The following is a 17,649-nucleotide window of genomic DNA, read 5'->3' on the forward strand; positions in this document are numbered from 1 at the left end:
TTAGTGTATTTACAGTAGAAAATTTCTCTCTGGTCACAGGACAAGAGACAAAACCAAAAAAAATCCACGTTACAAATGTGGGGACTACCTGCACCTGATGCAGGCTAATTGATTTTTGCTACTTCTGGTTCCTTCAGGGTAATACCCATGAGAAAATGATGGTGAGAGCCTGGAGATGGTACCCAACGGCTCTCACACCCAAGTAGCAATCACAGAATGCAGTCCAGGAAGTAGTGTGAAGTTATCCCACAGCTGCTTTTACACACACACCCCCCCCCACTCACACACCCGTGTATATACACTTACATACACAGTCCCGTCTGCAGTTAGATCAGACTCAGCAAGCTGCTCAGAGATGGAGAAGCAGGCAGACACCACCTGTGTGCAAGCAGCTCTTGCAGAGGTGCTCACACTACCAGGTATGGAGGCACCTCCTCACCCCGACATGCGCCTGCCTTCCCACGCCGCCCTCGGACAAGCACACAGGCAGGGCCTTCCTTAATGCTATCTTACATGGTTTGCAGGTACAGAAAACACAACTTCAGAAAAAAGCACCAACCCTCTCATCTGACTCACTGGCTCAGAATCCTTATTCCTCTTGAACCTGAGGGACATGGGGGGAGTGGAAAGGATAATGTTCTCCCGTTTCTCACAGAGCCACCACTCCTCGACTCTTGCCACAGCAATAACTAGTTGATACCAAAAGGGGGCAATCCTCTCCCGCTCCCAGAAACGGGAACATCCTCCCACCACTTCCCTCGGAGTCGGATGTAGCCATCAACGGGCTGAAATGAGAGCCAGTTCAGCTGCCTGACCTTGCAGAAAAACAGATGTGCAAAAAAGTGAGTACTTTATCATCTGAACAGCCAGCTTAACCGAGCCATCCTACAAGTTTACCCACCACATGATGGGTGGAGCACCTGTCTCAGCGAAAACTTGTCTGTAGAGTAGCTGATCTATCAAGTCACTCTGAGCTCCTGTTTTTATCTCGGTCACAGTCCACACACCACTTCCTTTATGAGGTGCTTTCCCTCCTTGGGAAAGGAGTTGTTGCAGAGGTCTGTCTTGGCTTAAAGGTGCTGGACTACACGGTGGTTGAGAAGCAAACCTCAGCCTTCCTTCAGCATCATCTGCTGCTGTCTCCAACAAACCCAGCTGAAGAGTGTGAGAAATACAGGGAGGTATGGGAAAAGGAAGACAGGAGAGGAAGGGAGTTACTATCCTCTGTTACTGACTGTAACAGCCACAGTGAGGGCAGCTAGAGCAAAAATGGATTAAAGGTGGCTGTGAAGGCTGCAAGGCTGAGGAGAGTTCTGGTTTAGCAAAGCCTCTTGAATAGCTTCGCTGCAGCCACTCAGCTCCATCTGGTTGAGAACACAGCTGATGTGCTCCACAGTTGCAGCATGGCCCATCTGCAGTTTCCACAGTCTAAGCATTTCATACTGGGCATCTCGTAAACGCCGATGCTCCATCTCAACTCGCTCTAGATCACAGTCGCTCAGACCCAGACGTCTCACAAACTCTTTCCACCGAGATGGCGGTACGTGATCCACCACAGTGTACAGAATAGCAGGGTCTGTGAAAAGAGAAGAAATAAAGTGTGAGAACTAGGATTTTGCAGCCTCAAGGAGAACACGAATAACACAGTGCTGGATGGTGCCTTGGGATCGTGCATTGCCCCCGCCTTTTCAGGTCCTCTACAAAGCAGTCACACAGACTCAGGTGATGTCCAGACTTGCTCTTATCCCTCAAAAAGCAAATGGGATGCTTCCATATGCTCTTGGGTAAGGTTATGCGCAGAGCTGAGCTTAGGGCCTTGCTGCCACGCAGTCCTGCAAAAAGAATGCTCCGGGTCAACATCCCAGAGGCATTAAGACTGACAGCATGTCACCACATGTGACAATCCATTTTGCTGGTAGAAAAAATGGACAACAGAAAGGCCCTGCATAAATCTTTAGCATGTACAGGCTCAGAGGCTCTGGGCATGCTTCTGCCTTTGTACTGTGCCATGCATGAAGTACACACAGGTCATGTACACTGGATAAGGTCTGTCCAACATCCTCCTGGCTGCATTTGCACAATCAGGTTCTCATTTGCCAGGGGAAGGAGGGAAGTATGAGGGAGTTTCACTCACTGTCTGGAAGCTGTGTCTTCCTGGCAGGTCTGACACAGTCTGGTAATTCATGTGAACTTTGCGGCAGAGGTCCAGGTGGTGGCGGTGCGTTCACTGACAATTCTGTTTCCTTCTGGGACTCAGGAAGAAGGATGGAAATTTCCCTACTTTTTACCTCAACCTGAAAGACACATTTTCGTAGTCCAGAATCACCCACAGCAGCACAATACACCTGTCTCCTGCAAGGAACCACTAGCTTCTTTATACACTAACATTTGTCCAAGATAGGTGGGGAGCAGGTGCTGAGGTTTTTAATTTTTCCTTAACATCTCGTTTGAGCAGAAGGCTCCAAACATTTCTTTCCAGCAGAACCCAAGGAGTTTAACTCTCTTTTGGCATCAAAAAACAGTAGTCTGAAAAAAAACGTTTCTCTGCAAAATCAGGTAAAGATGGGACCCGAAATTGCCACCATTCTAGAAGCTCCATATGCTGCCTTTCCCAGCAGCCTTCTCTGTAAGGCTGTGGAAACCCCACCTCAAATATTTTCAGGCCCTCTTAACTGCAGAATAACATTGGACCTGAGAGAACACTGTGAAGCAGCACTGAGAGGCTTGTAGGGTCAAGATCTGAAGTGAAGCAGAATTAGTTAAATCCTGGAGGATTTAGCTTGGGGTATATAGGGAGAAAAAGGGATTAAGGACCAGCTATCTGAAAAAGAAATATGCATCCAGAAAGAACGGAGCAAAAAGACAGGAGTTTGAAATGCACCCTCTAGAAGACGGGAAGTAAAATGTTAAGGGCTTCACCCTCTACAGGAAAAGACTTCTGAATTAAACAACCCTATTATTCAGCTCATTTGAAAATACAAGGCCTAAAACAGCCCACGGGGAAAAATGTTACTCTGGATCCCAGGCTAACATAGTTGAAAGTGGAAGAAAAATCTCTTACAGCCACCATCTTGCTCACCTCAGATACTGGCTCCTTGGTTGTCTGCGGCAAAGAAACTTTAAAGAAAAAAAAAAGAAAGAAAAAAGAAAGCAGAAATTATTTTCACTTCCTCTTGTCCCAGAGAAAACAGGAAAGCAGCTATTTGCAATCCTGCCCTCGGAAAGGTTTTACAGCAAAATGCACAACTCCCAGCAACAAGTTTACACGCCCTTCCAGCCCCAGCCACGGGCATGGATGCAGAGCTGTAAGAACTGTGTCTCAGCTGTGGAGTTCTCATGTTCCTCTGGCCTTGCAGCAAAGCAGAGTAACGGATCCCGCTTTTTCCCCTCGCACATGTGCACGTACATAAACACCCAGAGAACCACGTCTGTCCCAGTTAATACCACTGCATATGCTGCTGTACTCACCACAGGAGTAGAAAGATGATGCCACTCCATTTTCCCGGACCAGCTTCACAACTTTATTTGCAACGTAGCAGACAGACAAAACTCCAAATATTGCAACGATGATGCCAAGGACAAGGCTCCCATCTGGACAAAATGAAGAGGGCAAATGAGAGAGTGACTGAGAAAGGAAGAAGTAAGTGCTAGAGGAAGAACAGCAAGTGGAGACACACAAATGGTAGGGAGAAACAGAATAATGGTTTGAGAGAGTGGAGAAAATAACACTTGACAAATGGTATTAACAGAACAGAAGCCCACACTGAAAAGATTCCGCTGTCTCTCAGTACTCACTCAGCCCAGAAGAAGTCGGTGAGGTAGTCACTGGGCTATGACACTGCAGGCATTCTTCTCCAATGCAGCTGAAAGAGAAAATTGGAGAGGTGAGCGTGCATGAAATGAAACACCAGCCATTTGAGACAATCCTAAATAACAGTCAAGCCAAGATGAGCCTGCAAAGCAGAGCTCTGTGGGGCAAGTGAGCTCGAGTCCTTAATGGGCTGATGCCTACACACAGAGAAGACTGGGGGTGGCAGAGGGGAAGACCCAATCTCCCCAAAAAGGCAGAGTGTTGTAAAGTTACATCAAGATGGACAGAGCCTTGAGAAAAAATTCCTACCCCTGTGGGGCTTGTGTCTGCTGTCTCTCCTATTCAGTGGTGGGGCATACAGAGGGGAAAAAAAGCTCACCTGTTGCAAGGCTTGCAAACATTACTAAGTGTCAGGAAGAATCGAGGCTTACACCTGCAAATTGCATCTCTCTTCTTTGAACCTGTAGAGAAAAGAAGGAACCGTTACCATAATCTGGACAGAGAAGAAAACAAAAGGAGAAAAATCCACTCCAAGATGGGTGGGAGGTTATTCCTCTTTGAGCCTGATACTGAAGAAGAGAAAGAGGATTTGGTCTATGTTGGAGGACGGGGTTGGCAGAGGATAAAACTAATAAAAAACAAGGGTACCACTGTCCTGGTAATGTTATCCAACAATGAAGGGGTTAACATTTTTGTGTAAGAATTTAGTAGGCGGTTTGCACACACCTAAGGAACAGAACAAGATGAGCATCCTTGAAGCTGCCGGAAGTGATCAGAAGGGACACTCTTTGTCCAGAACTGTCTGCCCTTGAAGGGAACATCCCAGAAAATGTATTAACTTTTTTGTCATGTTTCTCTGAACTGTGAACACGCACAGCAGTGACGTGGGGAAAAGGGAATTCCAGCAGCGGGAGATGGTGACCACCGACTCACAGACGACCTGCCCTAAATGTACCCCAGACCCAAAAGAAAGGGGCGGAGGAGAGAACTGAGCACGGGAAGGAATTTCCATGTAAAGCGAGAGAAAATGAACCGATTGTTGAAGAGAATAACAATGACTACGGAGACACGTGATGGACACGCGTGGTCGCAGCGTGTAACTAAGGTTCTGTCCAGGGGCCGCGGGTGCAGCCAGGAGGAGACACCCCCCGTGCACCCGCACCGCAATAAAGCAATGCCGCTTTCCAACACTGCAAACTGTGTTAGAGAGTTTCTGTCCGGATTGTCTGTCGGTGACAGTAGGTCAAGGACCTCTGTAGAGGCCTGAAAACAGACTAAAATTACAGTGCAGCTGAAATTGGTCTAATGGATAATAGTTCCAGTGCAAAAACAGGGAAAGTCACTCAAGTTCAAGCATGACAGGAAGGGGAAATCACATTAGTCAGGCAAAGACAAGGGAGAAGTGGTCCCTGAGCAGCTGGGACTGGTGAGGAAGTCAGTTCAGGGCAGGCAGAAATCACTTCAAGCCATGGCACACACATCCATTCGTGTGATCTGCTATGCTGTGAGTGGAAGGGGTAAGAAATGAAAGAGCTATTGCTTCTAAGCGAGTCATAGTATGGAGACTGCGTAAAACAGGTACGGGCAGGGGCAGACAACAATAGTGATGGAAGGACAAAGTTGCATGAGGGGAGGGAAAAAGGGAAAAGAACAGGCAGCATCCATTCTGTGGCAAGCGAGGGACAGGACTAAAATATCAACCAAGAGGGAAGGAAATTGCTCAAGGACAGCCTATGATGATGACCGTCGAGGCCAGGTATAAGCCTAGAAACTGTGACAGAGGAAGATTACTGAGCACCAGAGGGAATACATTCACCAGTGAGACGGCAAATCTCATGCTAGGCAGGGTAAGAGATGAGAAAGGGATCAGGAGAAGCAGAATCTGCAAAGAAGAGGGGATAGCTTTAGGACAACAAGGTAAGGAGCATTTAAGAGGCAGGAACAGAATTAGACTACAGCACAAAGTGGAGGGCGACACGCAACATTTGGCTAAGATCTCCGATTCCTGACTGGAGACGAGGCAGCTTGGGACAGCAGACACTCTTCTCTTTAAAGCACTGCACAGTACACTGCGGTGGTTCAGCCATCAGCTGACAAGCAGTTCGCCTGGGCACTGGGACCAGTGGTATTTTGAGCCATTGTACTCAAAGTGCTTCCAGCAGCTGGTGAGGGAAATGCAACGAGCATCAGGAGAAAAGGCAAAAAAGGAAGGCAAGGGGGAAATCTGTTCCACAGCATAAAGACCTCGCTTCAGTACGTGCAAGGCGGAGGTACCAAAATTAAGTAGAAAACACCTCCTGACAACAGCCAAAACCAAGAAACCATTCAAAGACAAAAGGAAGGTACAAACTGTGATAGAAAACAGAGACTGATACCAAGGCAGGCAAAAAATGGCAGCCTTTCTGGGGAAAGGGGGCAGGCAAAACCAAGAGTTGTTCTAAAACTACAATGACTTCAGCACAAGACGCTGCAGCATGTCAGAAGGCAAACAGAGGGCTGCTAATGTCTACCCTAGCACAGTGTGTCCATACCGGAGCCATATCCGTGCTGTACTCACAGTTGGCAATAACTCCACTGACACAGGAGCTGCAGTTCCTACACTGGAAGAGATCGGAAGGGCCAATCTGATATTGATTCTTCCGACAACCGCACACGGTATCTTGCTTTGGGGTGCAGGGGGTCTCTACTATCTGCTGGAATTCTGAGGAAAGAAACGAGAAGTGATTATTCCAACCTCTTCCTTCACCTTCGGTTGAGAGCACTGTTATGATGACAGGTATTGTCATCCCCTAATTTTCCCAGGAAGAGGCCAAAAGGCCTGCAAACAGTGTCTCAGACCGTGGTAATTTGGTAACCCGCATTCCTGATGTCCCCAAACCCTTCCTGTACACTGTCCTTCTGCCCATTCAGTTGCTTACTTTTCTAAGCTTCCTCACTCACCTTGCCATCCCCTCCAGCCCCCACCACCACCAGCCCCCGTCTTCCTCAGCTCCCACACATAACTCACCTGTACGGCAACGTGAACACGGGAAGCACTTCGACATGATGTTATCAACAGCTGTGAATGTGCCATTAGCACACGGAAGACAGAGAGGTGCCTGGTCAGGCTGATCACAGTCTTTTGCCTTGTAGGTACCTGTAAGAAAATCATTTAATGGAGCTCTGACAGGAAGGCAAACGTGTTGTCTTAGGGAGAATGGGAGTCGCTGATTTCTCAGAGAAACCCTGGAGCTGATGGTATAAGGACCAAGCATGCTTTCTCTCACCAGTGTGAAGGACACTGACAGTCCAAAGGAAGAGACAAAAAATAAGAATTTCTCTGGGTAGGGATAGGTACCAAGGAAAGGAAGCACTGATGTAGCTGTAGGACTGAGTTTTAGAGTGCAGAACAGGGAAATGCCTCTAAGGTCAAGGTCCCTGTTACTGTACTTATTTTACATACCTGCATGGCATCTCATGCAGCAATGGGTCTCTCTGGGATGTAGGTATTGTCCTAGTTGACACTGCACCTCCCTCTTTTCTCTCCTTAAGGGGTTAGAGGGATCTCTTCCATCCAAAGTCACCCGATGGACTTGCACTGTATACGGCACTGGAACAACTTCTCCAGACTCCTTCGTCAACCCACAGACAAATATTAGGATAACCTGTAAATACAGAGGGAGAGCGACAGAGAGGGAAAGAAAGAGGGAGAGAAACAAGGTGAGAAAACATCATATCCCCTTGCAGGCAACACAGCTGACTTCAGCACTTACAATTAAATCTTATTACAACAGTGAGTTCAATTGACTTGACCAATTCTGAAATCAGGACCCTCCATTGACAAAAGTGGGTGGGTGCGAGATCATTAAAACAAACAACCACCACCCCATGCCTGTCATCTGTGCTATTAATATGCCATACAACGGTCTCTGTGACAAGCTGGTTGTACATAAAGCAAACACATTTCGTAATGTGCAATTTATAGATGGAATGCCTGGAAAATGCTGCAGCTTGCAAGAAAGTTACTCAAGTGCAAAGGAATGTTTTTATTAAGGAAGACAGTAAGGCTGCCCATCTAGAAACAGTTCCAGAGAGAAGACTGCAATCAGTACTCGCAGTTCTGCTGAATAAATAAACCAGATGAGAAGTCTGGAATAAGAAGGCAGAGGAGGACCTCGCTGCATGCAAAGTACAGAAAAGCTTCCAAAACCCCTCCTGAGCAAGCCAGCCCTAGAAACGTGGGAAAGTTAGGTCTGCAACTTCTTCCCGTCAAAACGTACATTCTTCCTTTTAAACTGCAGCTGTTAACATTCAGTCTGAACAGTCTGCCACAAAAATGTGCATTTTTTTCTTTTAAGATTTACTTGCTGCTTTTCATTTTGAAGATGACTGTTGTCAAGAATTTTAACAGAAACACTAAGAGTGGCATGACTGCAGTATGACTGTAAGAGAGCATGAGTGTGTGTGCACACATACATGGGAAGGAAAAGGAGAACAAAGGGTTACAAGAACAGCCTGTATCAATAATGAAAGACACCATTCCCTGGACATTGTTTTCAGGGGACTATTACCAGCAGGGAAATTGAGAAATGTGCTGTTTATGTTATGGCCAAAAGGTCTATGCTCTGGTACGACCACAGCATGTATGACTCATCACCAGAAGACCTTGTCCCAGGAGAACAGTAATGAGATTGCAGCATATCACGAACATGATTCCTCTGTCTGTTGGCCCAACAGAAAAACAGACCCTAGGCATGTATTTCAAACGTGCATTCAGACAAGGAAAAATGTACAATAACAAATAGGTTAAAAAAAAAAACCACAAACACAAAACCAGGAAACAACTTGGCCCAAGATTTACGGAGCCTGAAGTCAGCAAGTTTCTACAGCAAAAGCCCATCCCATACCAGCTGATGACTCCCGAAGGGTATGATGGACTTGTGCAAAAATTAGTTTGTATGCCATGAACCACCCCAGCGGCGCGATGAAGACTCGGCAGCCACTATCCCTTGACTGCCTTGCACACACGGGATCCTGCCATGCCACCTGGACATACACGTGCTGGTGTTTCCAAGTACGTCATGGAGAGCACGTGCCAATGCAGTCTATGCATCAGATCGCGTGAACGCATGAAAATCAACTCAATCTTTGCAAATAAATACCACCCTGTCCCGTCCATACAATCTCACACTGAGTTTTACTACACTAACTTCCCTACGCTGCCATGCTTTCCCAGCTTGCTGTTTTGGAAGCAGCGAAATGCCAAGCTGCACCGACACAGCTTCAGAGTTCTGGTTCTTTTTGCTTTTTCAGCTAGGAGAGTTACAGAAAAAGCGAAGTAAACCAATAAGGGTAAACCACAATGCTGATACCAACGTTGTGGTTGCGAGCTTAAGAAAGCACATGCAAAATGAGATGGGTATGGCAGCCCCGCGCCGTCCTGTTTCTCTCTCAAACTTAAAGCCTTGGCAGAGAAAGGTACATACACAAAAGCAACTTAAAACCTCCAGAAGGACAGGACTTTGCAACTCTGACAAAGCAAAACCCCCTTTTTTCAGAGAGCTCTGTCATACAAAAGCATACTCAACAGACCAGATGCTAGAATGGTGAACAGGAAAAAGAACCGCACATTTGAATAGCTGTCGTTTCAGACTTAATTAGCTGACCACAGGATAAACGTGAGCGCTCCAACAACAACTCAGTAAGGAATAAAACTCATTTCAGCAGCTGATAGTCTTACAACATCGACTGCTTGCAGGGAAGTGGGGAAAAGATCATTCACACAGATGGTCTGACAGTGACGATAAAAAAAATCCTGATTCTTTAGCCAATGATTAATTCCCTGAGATGGGAATATATACAGCTGGCCCGTAAGTCAAGACAAGTCATCAACCGAAACAACAGAGGAAAGCAAAGATCAAGCCAAAAACAGATAGAAAATTGGTCAGCTAGACCTTCAAAACCAAGGGAAAACATGAAACGTGTTTTCAATTTTTCAGATTAAGTGAAAGCATGTATGTAAGTGTGATCAAACCAGAGTTAGCACAGTATGACTGATCAAAATCTGAGGGACAGAGAGTCACAGACCACAAGTGACTCACAAACCAATGACTCGGCCTTCCAGAAAAATCATTAGCATGGCAGGAAAAAAAAAAACACACCACCATCTTAAGCAGTTCCCCAAGCTATTCAGCAGTATACTGATTTATACCAATGATAGACTTCATAAAATTCAGGAAATATATGAGGACAGGACAGGACAGGACAGAATAGAATAGAATATTTCAGCAGGAAGGGACCTACAACAACCATCTAGTCCAACCACCTGACCAATTCAGGGCTGACCAAAAGTCAAAGCATGTCATTAAAGGCTTTGTCCAAATGTCTCCTGAACACTGACAGGCTTGGGGCATCACCCACCTCTCTAGGAAGCCCGTTCCAGACTTTGGGCACCCTCTTGGCAAAGAAACGCTTCCTAACATCCAGTCTAAATCTCCTTGGCACAGCTTTGAACCACTCCCACATGTCCCATGGCTGGATCCCAGGGAGAAGAGACCAGCACCTCCTTCTCCACTTGCCCTCCTCAGGAAGCTGTAGAGAGGACAGGGTCACCACTCAGCCTCCTCCTCTCCAAACTAGACAAGCCCAAAGCCCTCAGCTGCTCCCCACAGGACATGCCTCCCAGCCCTTTCACCAGCTTTGCTGTCCTCCTCTGGAGCCATTCAGGGACATTTGTGTCCTTCGTAAATTGTGGAGCCCAGAGCTGCTCACAGCACCAAGGTGAGGCCGCACCAACGCTGAAGACAGCGGCATCGTCACCCCTTTTGCCTGGCTGGTTCTGCTGTGTGACACACACCGGGGTGCCCTCTTGACTGCCGGGGCACACTGCTGACTCGCACTGAGCTGGTGTCGACCAGCACCCCCAGATCCCTTTCTGCAGGGCTGCTCTCCAGCACTCCTCTCCCAATTTATACTCGTGTCCAGCATTAACTCCATCCTAGGTGCAGAATCCAGCATTAGGACTCGTTAAATTTCACCCCATTAATCATTGCTCATTGCTCCAATCTATCTAGATCCCTCTGCAAGGCCTCTTGTCCCTCCAGAGAGTCAACAGCACCTCCTGGTTCAGTATCATTAGCAAGCTTGTTAATGATGCATTCAACTCCTGCATATACGTAAATATATGGAACAGGACTGGCCCTAGAATTGACCCAAGTTAACTGGTCACCAGCCCCATTTACCAAGCACTGAAGCCTCAGGTCATTGATAACAGCTCACTAAGGCAAAGTTGAGAGGTCTTCTACAACCGAAATAAGGGAACTCTCCATTGTTAGATCTACAACATGCTCCAATTCCACTCAACAGAAAAACGAACGAGTACCTACTAACCAGTGCTGCACAGAAACGCGGACAGCGTGTACTACCTAAGCCGAGTGACAATTCAAACCACTAAACCACATCTCGCACATCGGTGATTCACATTTTTAGTGAGTGGGGACTGCCTGAGGGAGAAAAAAAAAAAAAAAAAAAAGAAGTCAGCAGAAACTCTAGGTTTTACTTCTGAAACTGCTGCAGAAACAAACAAAATATGGCAGATGAAAACCAGAATGCTGCTTCCTTAAATCATTCCACCCCTCTGGGTGACAGCTATATGCTCCACGAATTCTCTGAGTTCCTTCCTATGTCTCATGCCAGCACTTACTGCCTGACAGCTACAGTGAAAAGAAGAAAAAAACACACCACGCTGCACAAGCCCAAAAGCTCTTCTATGCAAAGTTCTGGCAGCTGAGACAGGAGGTAGGAGCCCCTGCACCATCTTCAACCTCAAATATTCTTGAATCGCTGCCACCACTACAATTCACACCCTTGCTGCTGCTTCTGCCTCACCAGACCACACACGGAAAACTGCCACATGAGGTGACACCTCTGCAAAAGTAAGTCAAAGAAAGCAAGAAACGGCAAAGAGAAAAGTGAAGAACGCAGCAAGACGCAAGAAAAACAGGCGGAGGGTGGAAATAAGGAGGGACATCCGAGAGCACTGTTGGCAGGACAAGGAGAGAGAAGGCACAGCATCCGAAACAGAGGGACAGCGCGGGGAAACGCGGCGCACCAGCGCTACCATATCAGCGCCCGCGGATGTTGGCACGGGCGGGAAACGCCAAATTACTCAGCACGGCCGCCACACGCAGCTGCAGCCCTGCTGCTACCTGCACAGCTCCTCGCCCTGGGGAGAAGGGTGGAGGAGGCAAGGACACTGACACCCGGGGACGACAGTATGACGGGAAAGAGAGGGTGAGAGGGTGGTGTTGGGAGCAAGATTCCCCTCTCCTAGGAAGCCAGTGGATGCCTAGAGGAGTCCGGAGTGGACCAAGGCCAGTCACAGAAAGCAAAGTGAAGTGGGAAGGGGGGGACTAGGCAGGTGGGAAGTGACTCCTGCTCCCACACGCAGCACCAAGAGACGTCATGCCCGTTCACGCGAACTAACAGGAATGCCATACTTGCTGGAGCAGATGCTCGGATTAGTATTCCAAATGATTCAAACAATATTGGCTGTCACTAGGCTAATGTTTAAAATAGTTCCAAATTATTAATTTCCAGAGTTCAAATCTCCTTAATACAAAAGCATAAAGCTGAAAATTTCAGAATAAAACAATTTTATAACTCCAGATGTGCTGCTAAAATCCAGATATTAGGACATTTACTCCTTTTTTTTCCCCACACACTTAACACATCCATCATCTAATCAAGTGTTTCCCCACCAACAACTTACTCAACTGCTTCTCTCAAAAAAGAGTTCCATTTCGCTAATTCCACTTTTAAAGTAAATAACCACCTGCAAATAAAAGGTATTACAAGTCATCAGAATTTCTCAAATATTTCTTAATAGAAACTTCCCTTTGCTGAAGAGTTCAACATGACACATATGAACAAACAACTCATCTACATTATCAGTCATCCGTAAGCCTTTTTGATGAGTCATAAAAATCAGCTAGCTTGGAAGTTTGGAAGAAAACAGAGATCCTGCTCAGAGTAACGAGCTACCAAAGAAACGAGGGTGCAAGATCACCCTTATGGTCTTTGGCTGCTTCTGCCATTTCCAAACGCTCTTCGAGGTGTGCATTTTTTTAGTTTGCTATGCAAAGACACAAGGGAACCCAAAACTTCTGCTTTACACATTGAGAAATGCATATTAAAGACACATTTACAGGAAGCTTTTCTCATTGCTCACTAAAACCTGGAAAGGTCAAAAGAAGGATACAAGAGCTATTATTATAAATAATCCTCCATTTTATGAAGATCAGACAGAGGAAATGCTGTATTTTAGGGCTTGTCTAAAGCCAGGAGACTGACAATCGCTTCCATGCAATGAAGAAAGGTCTTAGAAAACTTAATTTAAAAATAACAAAACTGTGATTTATCTGTAAATGTCATGAGCTTCACATCACAAAGTGTGTGTATACATACACCATATAAAGTTAGAAGGTTTTCTTTTGTATTAGCAGAGATAAAGAGTGTGAAAGTCAGCAAGTGATCACAACCGTAAGAAAATAATCTTTTAGCTTTTCCTTGGAGGACGCAGCAGTGTCTCCAGTTACAGACACGCACTGGCCTGTGCTCAGGGCTGACTTTGACCGTGCAGCCTCGCGTCAGACTGCAGTCAGAGCAGGAGCTGCAGGAAGGCTCAGCAGGGTCTCCCCCTTCAACCCCAAACTGATTTTCAGCTGGGCACACGCCCTCGGCCCCCGCCCGGGATCGTACCCCACGTCAGTGACTCACGAGGTGAGTGTTTTAAGAGTCGGGTAATTGTCCCCTGCTGAGTCCTACTCGTTGGAACTGAAATACCCCTGTTTGCTTTAACAGAGAAACACAGCGACGTTGCCTTGAGATGCACTTCCCACTGTCAGGTTCCCGAGACTGGAGCAGAAAGGCCCGTGCCACCGAAGGTTCAAAAGAAGCTCTCGGTTACCCAGGGATGAGGCCAAGATTTCGGAAGAGAATACCAGACCTCTGTCCCAAATAAAAGCAAAGCGCCTTTGTGATGACTAAAGAAAATGGATAAGAAGGAGCTAAATGACCAATGTGGTTTTACCCCAAATAACACTGCTAAAGCAGAAAATGGATTACTTACTAAAAAGTAAGGGAAAGGCATCCAAACTGACAGTACTGATTACTCGTGAGAACTTAAACTACCACATAACTGAAATCGGCACACACCCCCATATCAACATGTTCCATTTGGCTAGAAGTGGATGGTCACCAAAAATAGAAATTAAAATTAGATTCCTAAGTGGATAAAAAGTGGAACAAACCTGGCTGGACAAAGCAATCAGAAATGCAATCAAATGCTATGAATTATTCAGAGAAGATTTGAAGACAAAACATAAAGTGTTGTTAAGCCAATGCATATATCCATAAAGTTTGAATCCAGACTGTAGTTCTGGTCCCCAATACTGAGAACACAGATTAACCCAGATATGATCTAGAGAAAGGTAACAAGGCTGCCATAAAGGGAATGATTAAAGATACTGGTCTGTACAAGAGACAACTGAGCAGAGGATACTATAGCAGGCCCTAAAGCCATGAATGCCATGGAGAAGGTCAACTGGGATGGCTGTTCTTCGTTTCTTCCAAAGAAAGAACTAAGAGGCATCATACCAAACAAGCAGGAGACAGTTTCAAAACAAACACAGGGAGGTACTTTTTTAGCCAACGCAGAGCTGAGGTGTGGGACTCCCTGGCAGAGAGCTGGGAGTGTCAGAAACATGCCTGGGTTCCAAAAGCAATCATCACACCCATAAGCAGACGAAAAAGCACACTCAGGGGTCTGAAATACGAAGACACCATTTCGACTGGGGAATTCCTACAGTCACAGATCACTGGAATTCAAGAAAGTATTTTTATTTCTCATTGCTGTGTGTTTGCCCCGCTCCAAAACCCAGTGCTGGAAGCTGGATGGTAGGCCCAACAGCTCTTTCTCACAACACACTTGGTGGCTTGGTTTTCAATTTTCATATAACATAGCTTCTAACTTCAAAATTGCAGTTCCTCCCTTTACCTTCAAAAGGAATCAATGCCAGAAGCACCCTTGTGGCTATTTTGTCTTTTTTCTTCATAAAACTGAACTGCCACTAATTAAAATAATTAATTAATAATAAACTGCCATAAATTAAACTGTCACTATTTATTTTTTTTTTAAATAAGACTGAAAACACACCGGCCTCAGTGAAGACAGCTCCCATTTTTTCCAGTGTGAAAGTTGGAAGCGCACAGGGAAAACACGGATGACCTGGAAATGAGGTTAAGGACACGCAAAAAAGAGAAAATGCATGGAAACAAGCTACAGGAAATTTTGAACAATCAAAGGAAACATAAAAGGATTAGACAACTAGAAGGGAAGCATCAAGGGAGTAAGGAAAGACAGGAGGGCAAACGTAGGAGGATATGGAAATGGAAGATGGAAGGACATGCAACAGAATTGTAACACTGAAAAAAATAATATGATTTCACAGAAATGATTAACCTTATCTGTTATGAGTGAATACAGTGTTATGGAGAACTTCAAATGACATGTAAGATGGAAAAATTGTCCTCCAAAAGAAATGCCACTGAAGGACACACTTCTTCCAGCATTATTTAATTGATGATAATACAGTCAATTTTGGGGAATCCAATGATTTTTTTGTGCATTTTATTGCCAATAATATTACTATCACCACATATAGTATCTGAATTAGTTCAGATACTTAATTACTTATCTGAATGCACTGTTATACTTAAGTCAGAAATACTTTTCCAGGTTTGCTAACTGCTTTGCAATCTGTATGAAAATCAGCAGTTTATGTATCCTACCCAGGTCCCGAGATGGTGAGTGATTAACAGTTAGAGTCAGGGTGCAGCGTGCTCCTACTCCACAGTTTTAGCTGTGCCATCCTGTCAGTGCCAGCTGTTAACTCTATTACCTGCTTTCCAAATGCTTCCAAGTGCAAAAAAAAATTAAAACTTCTGGAAGAAAGCAACCTTGAGTCATGTAGTCACAACTTTCCCACAGCAAATTAACAACTAAGCCAACATTGTACGTCCAGTGCAGTCAAGTGCAAGTGTTCGTTACCAGTATGCTCAGGTATTTAGGGATAAACAGTTCGACCGTGTATCTTCTATTCCAGAATTTGTAGCTGTGTCATGATGCCAAGTGGCACCACCCCTTCTATCACAGCTTTATCACACATCTGCTGATAACTCGATCGTTATTCACCTCCAGCAGCCAAGCTATTCATAAAACTCTCAAATCTGTTTCACAAGTCACTTTTTACCCGCGTTGTAACATTACAACGAACAACTTGAAAATCTTGACCTAAGACATCCAAGAAGGCTAAGAAGAAGGGTTACCGGCAAAGGCAAAGTTGCTTTTAAATAAATCCCACGATTTGGGCGGTGGGTGCAGCCCACGAACCTTTGTGTAATCTTTGTCTAACCGCCCGCAGAGCGGCACCAAGGCTTTCACTGCTCTAATCACAGCGACGCGCCCGTCCCGTCCCCGGCGGCACCACCGCAGGCACCTGCGGCCGCCCGCACGGCACAGCGGGGGCGGCTCGTCCTCCCCGCCGGCCCCGACCCCCGCACACCGGCGGCGGGAGCCCAGCCCAGCCCGGGCGGCTCCGCGCCCGCAGCAGGCCCCGGCGCCGAGACAGCCTGGCGAGCTAACGGGAAACCCTCCGCCGTTCCCGTAAATCCAGCCGCCTTTGCACTGACTCAGGGATAACCCCGGAAACGGCGCCGCCGAACCCAGCGAGGCGGGCGGGGTGGGGGGGGAGCACCGCCAGCCGGCCCTCGCCTCGCCGGCCCCGCAGCGCCGCTGCCCGGTCGCACCGGCGGCGGCCACCCGACGGCGGGCGCGGCGCGGCTTCCCCACCGCCTCTCGCCGCTCGCGTCGGGCCGGCACCAGCCTCCCCCTCCACCGCGGGCACCGACTTCGCCCCTCCGCAGGAGATAAACGGCTCCCCCGGCGCTCCCAGCCCGGCACGGGGCTGCCGTGAGGGAAGCCCAAGCCCGCGGGGCGCGGCAGCGGACAGCGGGCTGCCCGCAGCCGCGGAGCGATGGGGAGCCCTGCGGCGGCGAGGAGGGGCGAAGGGAACCCGGGCCTGCAAGCCTCACGGCGGAGCGGGACGGCGGGCACCGCGCCGCATCCAGCCGCGGCTCCGGGGCAAAGGCCCGCGAACCGCCCGCTGTAGTGCCGGAGCCGCCGCCGCGCCGCAGCACGGTCCCGTCCCGCCGTAACTTACCGTCCGCAGCGAGCTGCAGGGCAGCGCCGGGCCGCGCATGGCTCCGCGGCCGGCTACGTCCCCATGGCAGGGCCGCCCGCGCCCCGAGCAAGCCGCCCGGCCCGGCCCTGCCCAGCCCCGGCCGCCGCAGCGCGCAGCGGCACGAACCTCGCTCCAACTTCCTGCCGGCGGAACGGCGGGCGGCCCCGCCCGCCGCCCCCGCCAGAGCGCGGGGCTCCTTAACGGCGCAGGCGGACGAGCTGAAGGAGAACAAGGGATGGTGCATCGCGCGGCTAAAACTGCCAGAAAACACAGGGAAAAGGAGTGAAAGGAGGCTCGTGGTAATCTTGCATTTTCCCGACTTACGAGTGTTTCACCTCTCGGCTGTACTTTTCCTAAGTGCCTGTGAAACTTCACCCTGTAGTTGTCAGAAAATAACTCTTTGCATCTTAGCTGCCTTGTCAGCACCTAAATAATTTAAAAGAAAGGTATTTATTAGCCCACACCAGAGTATTTAGAATATATATGCCCAGCTGTGCTTTTTAATTTAAAACACGCATTTTCTTGTTCGCTCCAACGTACCAGCTGCATTGACAGTGC

At 47.5% G+C, this 17,649-nt stretch overlaps 1 protein-coding gene across 2 annotated transcripts; it reads right to left on the minus strand.

Moving 5' to 3' along the window:
• Positions 1-169: 169 nt before the first annotated feature.
• Positions 170-17,109, minus strand: TNFRSF1A (TNF receptor superfamily member 1A). Of its 2 annotated transcripts, none has more exons than XM_086631433.1 (10): positions 17,071-17,109; positions 7,254-7,455; positions 6,819-6,947; positions 6,369-6,512; positions 4,191-4,272; positions 3,796-3,863; positions 3,469-3,591; positions 3,080-3,117; positions 2,135-2,294; positions 170-1,576 (listed from the first exon to the last, which is right to left on the minus strand). In XM_086631433.1, the coding sequence occupies exons 1-10, from the start codon at positions 17,107-17,109 to the stop codon at positions 1,275-1,277; spliced, it is 1,287 nt and encodes a 428-aa protein (XP_086487559.1). In that variant the 3' UTR covers positions 170-1,274. The 2 variants fall into 2 exon arrangements, with proteins under 2 accessions (XP_086487559.1, XP_086487479.1); XM_086631353.1 differs by lacking the exon at positions 17,071-17,109 and adding an exon at positions 13,982-14,026.
• Positions 17,110-17,649: the final 540 nt, after the last annotated feature.

Source organism: Tauraco erythrolophus, chromosome 1 (genome assembly GCF_009769465.1).
Source record: "Tauraco erythrolophus isolate bTauEry1 chromosome 1, bTauEry1.pri, whole genome shotgun sequence".
Lineage (NCBI taxonomy): Eukaryota > Metazoa > Chordata > Aves > Musophagiformes > Musophagidae > Tauraco > Tauraco erythrolophus.

Coding starts and splice junctions, on each gene's coding strand:
- TNFRSF1A (XM_086631353.1), bottom strand. CDS start 14,026: ATGGAACATGTTGATATGGGGGTGTGTGCCGATTTCAGTTATGTG. Junction 6,948..7,253: donor CTGCATGAGATGCCATGCAG/GTATGTAAAATA, acceptor ATTTTCTTACAG/GTACCTACAAGGCAAAAGAC. Junction 3,118..3,468: donor ATCATCTTTCTACTCCTGTG/GTGAGTACAGCA, acceptor TTTTCTTTAAAG/TTTCTTTGCCGCAGACAACC.